Source organism: Somniosus microcephalus, chromosome 12 (genome assembly GCF_052327205.1).
Source record: "Somniosus microcephalus isolate GS21.2 chromosome 12, FLI_Smic_1.0, whole genome shotgun sequence".
Lineage (NCBI taxonomy): Eukaryota > Metazoa > Chordata > Chondrichthyes > Squaliformes > Somniosidae > Somniosus > Somniosus microcephalus.
The window spans coordinates 24,620,745-24,633,736 of record NC_140998.1 but is presented as its reverse complement, the minus strand read 5'-3'; the positions used below and the strand labels follow the sequence as shown (position 1 = coordinate 24,633,736).

The 12,992-nt window shown below is 43.4% G+C and overlaps 1 protein-coding gene across 1 annotated transcript in view; it reads right to left on the bottom strand.

Moving 5' to 3' along the window:
* Positions 1 to 12,992, bottom strand: part of snw1 (SNW domain containing 1) — a 33,153-nt gene that overhangs the window by 1,388 nt on the left and 18,773 nt on the right. The window contains exons 6-13 of the mRNA XM_086002657.1: positions 11,888 to 11,992; positions 11,424 to 11,493; positions 7,457 to 7,522; positions 5,797 to 5,913; positions 5,504 to 5,645; positions 4,077 to 4,173; positions 3,168 to 3,285; positions 1,068 to 1,231 (exon numbers count right to left, since the gene is read on the bottom strand). Coding sequence (XP_085858783.1) covers positions 1,068 to 1,231; positions 3,168 to 3,285; positions 4,077 to 4,173; positions 5,504 to 5,645; positions 5,797 to 5,913; positions 7,457 to 7,522; positions 11,424 to 11,493; positions 11,888 to 11,992 — 879 coding nt within the window. The remainder of the gene's footprint in view (positions 1 to 1,067; positions 1,232 to 3,167; positions 3,286 to 4,076; positions 4,174 to 5,503; positions 5,646 to 5,796; positions 5,914 to 7,456; positions 7,523 to 11,423; positions 11,494 to 11,887; positions 11,993 to 12,992) is intronic.

Here is a 12,992-nt window from a genome sequence, read left to right as displayed (position 1 = left end):
CAGCGCGTACGCCTGGAACTTTTTTTTTTCCCCCAGGTTTCTCCAGGAGGGTAAGTCTCCAGCAGTTACAAGGCCTGCTTTTAACAAGGTAAGTGGTGAATTAATTAAAATTAAAACATTTTTTCCATAGGTTTATTATTTTTAAATACTTTAAAGAAAGGTAAGGTAATTTTTAGCTCCGTTAGAAAATGTAATTAATTTTTTCAAATTTAAATTGTTTAAAATAGTTATTTCATGTAATTTATAGTTATTTTAAAAATGTGATGTTTTAAAATTTTTTTTTGAAGTTTATGTTTTGGGGCTTATAGTATTTATAGTTTTGACAGCTCTTCCTGTCAATTTTATGACTGGGCATTTCCCTGCTACCATTGGCTCTCCATGGCCCATGTGATCCCAGGGGACACTTCGAACTAACTGCGCCCCTGGGGTACGCAAGCACTGCACGCCGGCAGTTGGAGCAGACCCAGGATCGGAATCCCACGCAGGCCCACAGCTCAACGGCCGGTGCGCTAGGTAAGTGCAGGTCGGAGGCTTGCACCCGCGGGAAGCCTCCGACCTGAATTCCTGAGCCATTATGTGCTATATTTATACAACAATACAAGTATGTGGTAGATGGCATGTTTGCAGAAAATATTCCATTGTAAGGAGACCTCGTTTTCATTTAAAAACCCCAACTACTGTATATGGGGATGAAGAACAACCACCTCAAGAAAATGCTAGGTTTTGGGGTAGGAGTGACATGAGACGATTCCCAAAAAACAGAAGGGTTTAAAAATAATTTGTGCTACAAGGCATGAGAGCGAGAAACGATGTGCTACCCAAAGGGGAATCACTTCATTTTAACAAGGCATCATCTTAAGCTCAGTGTAGCTGAAGGCAGTCAGTCAGCCTGTGCTCAAGCTCGCTGGTGCTGCTCTGAAACCAGACTCCAGCAGGTGGGTGGAAAAGCAGCTCAGGGTGACTCTCCAATTGTTCCACAACACCAGTGATCTTGAATGAAGCGAAAAGTGATACAAACCCGTATCCCAGTACTAAACCACCTACAACTTTTTTTAAAATGAACTCACCGATTATTTTTCATAAATGTGTCCAAATCATCACCGTAAGTGTCCTTATCGGCATTCTTGGTCGGCCTGTACACATTTTGGGCCATATCCTTGCCCGTTCGCCAGGGTTGGTCATAAACATTGTATAGTTCATCCTCTCCTCCTGCAAAGCCACTGTCCATTCCCTGGCAACACAAAGCAAGACTTAATCCAGATGAAATCTCTCCGCAGCACTCAACAAATGTTTAACTGAAATACCCACTGATCAAGTTGTTGCATGTATATTTAAAAGAATGTAGTTTTGGGTTTATCTGATTTTATTTCACAGTCTCTGCCAGATTCAGGTTGGACCTGAAAACTAAACTGATTAAAACAGGCCATGCTTACTCTACATAATTGTGTTGCAAGACTGAATTAAACCCAACCTGAACAATACAGTTTGATCAGGCCTGCAGCCCAGGAAACCCAAATTGCCAGGTTTATAAAGAGGCCATTCATCCCATTCCCACAGACTACATGCAGTCAGTCTCATTTAAGGGGTCTATCTCGATTAATTTTCGATGGGAAGGTTCTGCAAAGCTTTCCTCCGCTTTCAAAAGTTTTCAAGCAAAAAAAAAAAAAAATTGTTGTTTATTTAATTTAGACGGGATTGCAAATATATGTTGCCCTCGCTCTGGGGATCAAGGATGACTCCTTATTACATCGAATTTGCAGCACAGGAACAGACCATTTGGCCCAACTGGTCCATGCCAGTGTTTATGCACAACACATGCCTCCTTCATCCAACCCCATCACAGCATAACCTTCTATTCCTTTCTCGTGTGTTTATCTAGCTTCCCTTTAAAAGGTAGCTATGCTATTTACCTCAACCACTCCATGTGGTAGCAAGTTCCACATTCTAACCACTCACTGGGTAAAGTAGTTTTTCCTGAATTCCCTATTGGATTTATTAGTGACGGCCCCTAGTTTTGGACTGCCCCAGCAGTGGAAACATCTTCTCTACATCTACCCTATCAAACCTTCATGATTCTAAAGATCTCTTGTCACCCCTCAGCCTTCTCTTTTCTAGAGAAAAGAGCCCCAGCCTGTTCAGTCTTTCCTGATAGTTGTAACCTCAGTTCTGGTATCATCAGTATAAATCTTTTTTGCACCTTCTCTAGTGCCTCTAACCAGAACTGTACACAGTACTCTTAAGTGTGGTCTAACCAAGGTTCTGTACAACACAAGTACTCCATGAATGATAGGTAAAGGATGAAATTGAGAGAGATCTAGGAATCTTGGTAGACTCAGTACTCAACATGCCTAATTACTATGGAGCAGCAATCAATAAAGCAAATAGAGTGCTGAGCTATATAGTAAAAACAGCAGATTACAAGTCAAGAGTCAGAATGCTTGAACTGTACAGTAATATGTTTAGACCATATTTTTACACAGGAGACATTCAAGCCCTGGAGGCTGTGGAGAGAAGAGACAATACTGATCCCTAGCATCAGAGGACTGAGTTACGACGAAAAGGAGGTGACCATAGAGACATACAGAAGATAAGACGGTACTTCAAACTAAAGCATAGCAGTATATTAAAAAGGGGGTGTGTTTTAAAGCTCATCTATTTCACAACTCATTGTAACAGGAAAAGGGGTAAGACTAATAGTAATAGTGGCGTGTGTGTGAACGTTATCCAATTGAAATGTGGATTGAGTTTGGAGTATTTTTCCCTGTATAACACTGGGGTGAAGTGATGGTGATAGGGTTGCAAGCAATTGGAGCTGGTGAATTAAGAGCATCACTAAGTGTATTGACTTAATGTGATTTTTTCCCCCCTATAGTGTACTGGTCAAGTGACAACACTGGCTGCTTTTTGCATTCACTGCTAAAACAGGTCAGGAGGAAATGTCTTTTCAGCAGGTTTATTGGACCATATTCGCTAGATGGAATGCCCAACGTGCACACTATTGTCCATCTGGTGGCATGGTGTAAAGCTGGAGAGAAATTTGCCCAACTTGGGAAAGCAAATAAAAGCAACAGGTCATTTTCTAGACAACCACATGTTGAGGAATGAGGCAGACAACTGCATAAATCACCAGTTGGCAACATTCCTTTGTAATGGCCGTTCCATTTTACCTTGTTCTGGTTGAAGAGTCTTTGGTCGTGCTGTATTTCAGTCGATACACGTTGATTTGGTACACCCAAGGCAATCAGCTCGCTGATGTCTCGGTCCTGATCTCTCTGCAGCTTGGATCTGATATTTAAACAAGTGGAATTACTTATACAGCTGCCTCCGTGAAGCCTGTGCAGAAACTCATGTTGCAGGGTAGAGGATGCAAGAACACTGCATTCTCATCCAGCAAGAATCTGAAATATGCTGAACTTCACTCAACTAAAATGTAAAATATTAGCTCAAACCAATTCACAATACAGCAGTTGGCTTGAAAGATGAACTCGCATTGCTTCAAACAGCTTTCACCAATATCAGCCTTGGCTTAGTGGTAGCACTGTCCCCTTGGAGTCAGAGGTTGTGGGTCAAAGCCCACTCCAGAGACTTGAGCACAAAATCCATGCTGACACTTCAGTGCAGTTCTGAGGGAATCTTAATTTATTAGAAGTGTCGATGAAGCATTAAACAGAGGCTCTGCCTTCTCAGCATGTAAAAGATCCCACATCAGTATTCGCAGAGCAGGGGGCTTCTAGTTTACTGGCCAATATTTATCCCTCAACCATCAGCACCAAAAATTGGCCATTTTTCTCAATGCTGTTTGTGGGACCTTACTGAGCACAAATTGGCTGCCGTATTCCCTACAAAACAGTGACTACACTTCAAAAGTAATTCCGTGACTGTAAAGCTCTTTGGGATGTCCGAAGGAGGTGAAAGGAGTTATGTAATTGCAAACTCTTTTTAAATGGGACGAGTTCTAGGCCAAAAAGATTGAGGTGGGGATATCACCATGTTTCTTTATACAGCATGCACTGGAACACACTTTCAAACACACAAATAAGTGACATTTCTTAAAGATTCATCAAGTTGTGACCTACCTCTTGTCTGGGGCTGCTCGGGCAAGATTGCGGTCATGCTGTCGTTCTTTTCGTTTATCGTGTCTAATTTCATCCCGCTCTCTGGTTTCATTTTCCTCTTTAAAAAAAAAAAATTACTTATTACACAACTTTTAAAAATAAACTATAAAAAGGAGGTTTTTTTTAAAAAAAAAGCGGCTACGCATTCTGCATGTGGTTACTGAAGATCAGACTTTTGAATTGAATAGTAAATATTTTGGATGTACTCGCTCTTTCATATTGAGATGCAAATTAAGAGTTCGAGAAAGTCTGCAAATTATTTTTAAAAAGCAGACCAATTAAAATGGCGCAGGTTTGTTGCACCACGCTGTCTTTTTCGGTTTGTCAGGTCCTTAAGCATCTGGACAGCATGTCTTATTTATAATCAACTAACCCAGACTGTGGTGGTGGAGCCAGCTGCTATCCCACTACACTGCAATGTCACTGCAGCGCTGGGATGTGGGTTCAGGTCGGTCATCTCCACACTACTTTCTCTCAATTGCAGTGTTGTTGTGGACCATACCAAACAGAGGTCAGGCACTTTTGGAGACCGGGTGGCAAAAAAGGTGGCGATAAACTCAATCCATTTTTCCTCACATCCCAGTTAATTTTGAGTAGCAGAGGCCTGGGAGCAGCTTGCCAAAGTGCTCTCTTCCCAGAGGATGGATTGTGGCATTGGAAGAAAAATAAAATGTTCTGCATGGAGAACTGACCCCAAATCATGCAAAACTGAGTCCATTTTACTTTTAAGGTTACATTCTCCCTTTTCCAAAAATCACGGGTTCATTTAAGGTTTAAAACCTTGAGAGAAACAAAGTCCATCGACACTGAATATGTGGTAACCAACAATTTTGTAAGAAACTGATAGAATAAGAGTTTGTTGCATCGAGGCGCTTTTGTCCTCAATGTTTATAAGTTCAAGCCTTGCCATGTTAGTAAACCGCATTCAACATTACTCAACACAAGTCACTGTACTTAAAAGTAATTCAATGTATGTGAAGATGTTTGAGAGGCACAATAGGGTGGCATAGTGGTTAGCACTGTTGCCTCACAGCGCCAGGGACCCGGGTTCAAATCTAGCCTCGGGTGACTGTCTGTGTGGAGTTTGCACATTCTCCCCGTGTTTGCGTGGGTTTCCTCCGGGTGCTCCGGTTTCCTCCCACAGTCCAAAGACGTGCGGGTTAGGTTGCTTGGCCATGATAAAAAATTGGCCCTTAGTGTTAGGGGAGATTAAATACGTGGGGTTACGGGGATAGGGCTTGGGTGGGATGGCTGTCGGTGTAGGGACCGGGTGCTAGGGTTTGGATGATCAGCCATGATCTCGTTGAATGGCGGAGCAGGCTCGAAGGGCCGAATGGCCTACTCCTGCTCCTATCTTCTATGTTTCTTTCTTTGCAAATGCCTCATACCTTTCTCTATGTGAGTCTTGATGCCAGCTCGCCTCTCCCTGGCAATCTGAGCCAATTCTCGGAGCTTCTCTTCCTTTTTCTCTTTCTCTTTCTGAGCCATTTTCCTTTCAACTTGCGCTCGCATCTCTACAGCTTCACGAGCCTATATGCACAACATAGGTCAGTTAGGGAGGAGGGCTGCTTCTAACGGTCTTAATAAGGTTAAACATGAAAAGCAAACAGAGATCATGCAGAAACTTGGTTGTACTTTGCAACATTTCAGAAGTTAAACAAACAAACAAACAAAAAAATACCTTTCTGTCTGCAATGTAGAGAGCCTCTGCAAGCTTAGCAAAGTTCTCGTTAATGTGAACCGTTTGAAGTCCCCGCCCATCGGCAGCCAAACGCTTGTCCAATGGAATGGTATAACCCTGGAACACAGAACAGAAGCACATGCTAAAGAGCTGCATAAATGTGCACCCGGTTTTCCAATCATAAAACATAAGGGCAACACAAAGCTTTTTAAAAAAAAAAAAGGGAATGCAGGTACCGAGTCTGATCTGCTAACTCAGCGGCCCAGGAAACTTGATTTTCAACTGTTTTAGTGAGACCCTCCAAGAATGGAGGCTTTTGATAAGAAACTGTACAGCTTCACTTGAAAGTCTGCATGCCAGTTGATCACCAGTGTAGACTTTATATTAAGAGTTAAGCCTTTTGGGCCACTGATAAAAACAAAAAACTACCAATTAGAGAATTGCCTGAAGCCCCCAGTACAAATGTGCCAGAAAATTTTAAGCAGGCATGTACAGCCGAGAAAGATAATAAAATACTGGAATACAAGTGTTGCACACATACTTTGCTGGAAGTAGCTTCTGTTCACTGAATGATAAAATATTCGAGTATGCAAATAAATCCATTTATTTTTGATAATTATAGGTCAATTATCAAAGCCCTGGTTCAAAATTTCAATTTATTACAATGCTCAACTTCCTTCGTACAAGCTAGATCAGATTTCAGCAGATTTAGGAACATTCATACAATACTATTTGAATGTAATAACAAGAACATTCTCCCCAGGGGCATATTCAGTTGAGAAATGAATCAAATTTACACAGAGATCCTGGCAGATCGCAGCCCCTGCCGACGAATTTCCTCATGTAAGTGGATATGCCAAGGTTCAGATTTCCACCGCCAGAGCCAGCGTTCCGCATCCAGCTATTCGAGATATGCCGTCCAAGTATGCACTGATCGCACGCCTCGTGCGCAGTGTTTGGAAAGTTTTGCTGAGGTCAGTATAGAGACAATGATTACCATGGTCAGGGACAAAACTGGAGCTGGATCAGTTCAGAAGTGAGACGATGAGGGAAATTGAGAGGTGGCTATCGTGACCTCTGCCAAGTCCCACACCCCTCGAGGCAGTCGGTGCTTCTCGGGCCACTTCAACCATCCTTAGACTACTGCATCCATCCTCCCCACTGACACCTTTCAAACAGCTCCCCCACCCTCAAAAACAAAATTGGCACCAGATTTTTGACTTTTTCCCCAAGCGAGTGCAGGCCAGATATTTATCACCAGTTGGGTTTGTATACCGCCAAACGAAGAAACTTTTTCCAAACCTGAAGCCAGTTGCAGAAAAGTCTCTCCAAGTGCAAGCTCCAACTTTCATTACCCGTGTGTGATATGTATTAGAACACACCCTTAAGATAGATTTTGAAATGAACCTTTTAAGTTAACTGCCCGACTCTCAAGCAATAATCTTATTACTGCCACCATACGCATTGTTTTGCACCGAACTGAACTAGGAGGTTTTTAAACAAAACCAATAATGCAGCCTGAATAGCTTCAAATTTCACTGGGTTCTAGGTACTGGTAACATGAACATTTTACTATAATGTAGTAATGTGGTTACACTAGAATTAAATTTTTATTTTTTATTTTTGAACAGATTCCAAAAAATGGTCCGCGTCTCTTTACCTTTGCGTTCTTCCAGTTTGATATGCACGGAGGAATTTTCCACTCTTGCTGTTCTTTCACAGTCATCTGAAACAAAGACATCCAAATGCCATATTAAAGAAAACCAACAAACTCGAACAAGGAGGTAGGGAAAGGAAAGCTCTCAGCTTCTCCACAGCACGGCCGAGTTGGAAAAAAATAAACACACCACTGTGGCAGCATTTTTAAAGGTTTCCGAATTCAGGTAGGAACAAACCAACGTGCATTTGAATCACATCCCCAGGACGTCCCAAAGAGCTTCACATCAATTACTTTTGAAGTGCAGTCACTTGAAAATGGTTATGTAGGCAAACGTGGCAGCCAATTGTGCGCACAGCAAGATCGCTCAAACAGTAAATGCATCACCAATTAAATGTTTTTTTGGTAGGCGTGAAGGAGTTTAGGACAACAGGAAAAGTCCCTGCTGTTTGAATAGTACCGTGGGATCTTTTACTCCGTGTAGGCAGGTGGTACCTTGGGTTTAGGTTTCATCCAAGAAATCACTGGACTGGAGTGTCAGTCGAGAGTATATGCTCCTGGAGCAGGCTCAGTATTTCTGAGATTAGGGAGACAGAAAGAAAAAAGCAGCTAGAGTCCATGCTCCTGATCATAGAATTTTACAGCACAGAAGGTGGCCATCTGACCCATTGTGCCTGTGCCAGCTCTCTGAAAGAGCTGTACATTTAGTCCCCTTTTCCCATACCATTTAAGCATTTCCTTTTTCAAATTCGATCCACTTCCCCTATATTTCCTAAGGAGGCTGAAGGGATGTAACCTGTCACCCCTGATCCTCTCTAACTTTTACCGCTGCACAATAGAGAGCATCCTGACAAACTGTATCACAGTATGGTATGGCAGCTGTAGCTACTATGACTGGAAAGCCCTGCAGCGGGTAGTCAAAACTGCCCAACGCATTACCGGCACCCGGCTACCGACCATAGAGCACATATACCAGAAACGCTGTCTACGGAGGTCACGGTCCATCATCAAAGACCCTACCCACCCCAGCCACAGTCTGTTCGCCCTCCTGCCATCTGGGAAGACGCTACAGATGCATTCGCACCCGTACGACCAGATTTAGGAACAGCTTCTTTCCCAGGGCTGTCATCCTACTGAACTCCACAAATAAACTCTAAAGCCTGCACATCTGCCAATGCACTTTATTATGGTTATGTTTATGTTAATGTATTACAAGCCAAATGTATGTTGAATGTTTAAATGTCTTAATCCAAATGTACACTCTCGGGAGCCGCAAGCCTACATTTCGTTGTACTGCACTTGTGCACTAACAATGACAATAAAAGTTGATTTGATTTGATTTTGATTTGAAAACATATTATATAGATTCTGCTTCCACCATTTTCTGGTTGGGCATTCATTTCCTAATGACAGCTCTGTGTAAAATAAAAAATCTCCTAACCTGTCTCTGTTCCTTTGGTGATATTAGAACCATGCAGTCTAGTTACTGACTCTCTGACTGTTATATAGCAACTTTTGCTATAAGTGCACTTGCGGATGGCAGCCAAAGATAGGATTGGGTGGAGTTGAGATAATAGCCTGTCGATACTCTCTAGATAACAAAATGGACAGCTGGCCAAAGTACTGGAGGGCATGAAAGATTCCAAAAAAGACTACGGTTTTCATGACACGAAGAGGGGGCAAAATGGCAGCAGAAGTAGGTTTTTTTTTAAAAAAAAGAAAATTAAAACAAAAAGGATTACACAGATTAGATGGCATTTAAAAAAAAAATTAATTCATGGGAAATGGACGCCTCCGGCATTTATTGCCCGCGAGAAGGTGGTGGTGAGCCGCCTTCTCGAATACAACTGAGTGGCTTGTTAGGCCATTTCATAGGGTAGTTAACCATATTGCTGTGGGGCTGGAGTCACATATAGGCCAGACCAGATAAGGACAGCAGATTTCCTTCCCTAAAGAACATTAGTGAACCAGATGAGTTTTTACGACAATCCGGTAGTTTCGTGGTACTAGCCTTTTTATTCCAGATTTATTTAATTAACTGAATTGAAATTCCCCAGCTGCCATGGTGGGATTTGAACTCCTGTCTCTGGATCATTAGCCCAAACCTCTGGATTACTAGTCCAGTAACAGAACCACTATGCTACTGTAACCCATGATGAACTATGATTAGTCAACATCTGAACCCAAGATGCTCGGACAATGAAGCAGTCCATGCCCGCATGCAGCAAGACCTGGACGACATTCAGGCTTGGGCTGATTAAGTGACAGGCAATGACTATCGCCAACAAGCAAGCGTCTAACCACCGCCCATTGACAATTCAACGACATTACCATCGCCGAATCCCCCACCATCAACATCCTGGGGGTCGCCATTGACCAGAAACTTAACTGGACCAGCCACATAAATACAGTGGCAACAAGAGCACGTCAGAGGCTGGGTATTCTGCGGCGAGTGTCTCACCTCCTGACTCCCCAAAGCCTTTCCACCATTTACAAGGCTCAAGTCAGGTGTGTGATGGAATACTCTCCACTTGCCTGGATGAGTGCAGCTCCAACAACACTCAAGAAGCTCAACATCATCCGGGACAAAGCAGCCCGCTTGATCGACACCCCATCCACCACCTTAAACATTCACTCTTTGCACCACCGGCGTACCGTGGCTGCAGTGTGTACCATCTACAAGATGCACGGCAGCAACTCGCCAAGGCTTCTTCGGCAGCAACTCCCAAACCCATGACCTCTACCACCTAAAAGGACAAGGGCAGCAGGAGCATAGGAACACCATCACCTCCAAGTTCCCCTCCAGGTCACACACCATCCTGACTTGGAAGTATATCGTTGATCCTTCATCGTCACTCGGTCAAAATCCTGGAACTCCCTCCCTAACAGCACTGTGGGAGTACCTTCACCGCACGGACTGCAGCGGTTCAAGGCGGCGGCTCACCGCCACCTTCGAGGGCAATTGGGGATGGGCATTAAATGCTGGGCTTGCCAGTGATGCCCACATCCCATGAACGAATAATAAAAAAAACATGTGTTGTTCTACATTCGTTTCCAAAGCTATTTTTGGGGGAGTTTAATTCTCCTGGTGATGGATGTCACGGCAAAGTTTGGACAGCAGGTTGCCCAATAAAATCAAGTGTTTTTAACAGCAGGGCCATGTTTCACTTTGTTGCAGAGGGATTATACTGTATTTTATTTCTCCACTGAAAGTTGCAGGGCAGTGTGGGCTGTGGGCTGCTCCTCTCCATCACTCGGGTTTTCCGACACACTTCATCTTGTCTTGTCTGATCACATCAAAATATATCAGGCTATCTCATTGAAACATACAAGATTCTTGAGGGGGATTGACAGGGTAGATGCCGAGAGGTTGTTTCCCCTGGCTGGAGTGTCTAGAACTAGAGGGCATAGTCTCAGGATAAGGGGTCGGCCATTTTAAACGGCGATGAGGAGGAACTTCTTCACTCAGAGGGTTGTGAATCTTTGGAGATCTCTACACCAAAGAGCTATGGATGCTGAATCATTGAGTATATTCAAGGCTGAGATAAATAGATTTTTGGACTCGAGGGCAATCAAGGGATATGGAAATCGGGCAGGAAGGTGGAGTTGAGGTCGATGATCAGCCATGATCTTACTGAATGGCGGAGCAGGCTTGAGGGGCCGTATGACCAACTCCTGCTCCTAATTCTTATGTTATTGCTGCCCAACAATAACACAGCAAGTTTTAATCCATCTGCAGTAATCACTTTTGAATGGCAGCAAAGCCATAATTCTGGCATGGGGATTTAATTCATTATTGCTAGAGCTATGGAGGCACCTAAAAAGTCAGCTTATGAAGAAATCACAGTACAGCTAGACATAGGACTTCTGCTGCTGTGTTATTAAAGACAGTCTAAATAGGTTAGGAAAAAACCCAGTAACGTCCTCAGTGAAATACTGTCGAGCACGGTTTAGTCGATCATTCTCCTACCTTTCTGCTCGGAGAGTGCATGACAGGTGCCGGAGGTGATGGGGGACCTCGAGGAATCTTCTTATTAATCCTATAAACACAAAGACAACAGAACAGAACTGGTCACACAATGAACTCGCCGAGAAGTAACAGCAGAATCAGAAACACATGTAGGTTTCCGATCCACAGGCTAGCCTCGGTACTGGAACGCAGTGCACTGTTACGAGTGGAAGCAGAGCTGCCAAACTATCGATTTAATAAAGAGACTTTGGGGCTGGGAAATTGCCCAATGTCTGATCACATCAAAATATATCAGACTATCGTATGTCACGTTGGGATCCTTGAAAGCCATACGCACAGATTTCATGGCAACACCGCTTTGACTTTTAAACTAGCGGTTACGAAACAACAAAACCAATGTGAATCACAATCAAAAGCAATTGCACCATTAAAAAGGTCTTCACACTACACTGCTATCCACCTACTTGAATCGAGGTGGTTCCATTGGGTCCTTTTGCATTTCCACCATCCTGATAACTCTCTGTTTGGCTCCCGAGTTGAAAGCAACACCTTGTTGAGAAGGAGTGTATCTGAGCACAACGAAGAACAAAAAAAAGAGTTTAATCTGTTGGTATGGTCAATTTTTACATACCTGCACAAGTAATTCTCAAAAATTACACTACTACTAATAAAATAAGGCACGTACTGCAATCCAAATATCAGATGAATTGTGATTTGTAGCCAGAGAATCACCTGCCATGGCTTCTTTTCCGTCTCCAGCATCGTTACCTTTGGATTCCCCCAAGGATCTATCCTTGGCCCCCTCCCATTTCTCGCCTACATGCTGCCCCTTAGCGACATCATCCGAAAACACAACGTCAGGTTCCACATGTACGCTGACGACTCAACTCTATCCACCACCACCTCTCTCGACCCCTCCACTGTCTCTAAATTGTCAGACTGCTTGTCCGACATCCAGTACAGTACTGGATGAGCAGAAATTTCTCCAGTTAAATATCGGGAAGACCGAAGCCAGTGTGTTCGGTCTGCACCACAGACTCTGTTCCCAAGCCAGTGACTCCATCCCTCTCGCTGGCAACTGTCCGAGGCTGAACCACACTGTTCGCAACCTTGGTGGCGTATCTGACCCCGAGATGAGCTTCCGACCACATATCCGCGCCATCACTAAGACAGATAGCAAAATACTGCGGATGCTGGAAATCTGAAATAACAACAGAAAATGCTGGAAAAACTCAGCAGGCCAGGCAACATCCGTGGAGAGAAAACAGAGTCAACGTTTCGAGTCAAACTCTTTGTCGAGACTGGAAAGGCACAGGAAATGAAATAGATTGAAAGGCAAGGCTGGGAGAGAACAAAAGAGAAATGAAGAGACATTAAGAGGTATTCAAAACGAGACGAGATGGTGATAGGACTAGTAAAGAGACAAAAGACGGCTCTAGATTAGGTGTGAAATGCGCTGGCAGAATGAGAGACAGCTGCCATGTGGGAGAGAGAAAAAAAAGGGGGGGGGGCGGAAGAAAAAGGGCCAAAACAAAGGTGGGGATAAAAAATAAGTAGTAAAAATGTAAT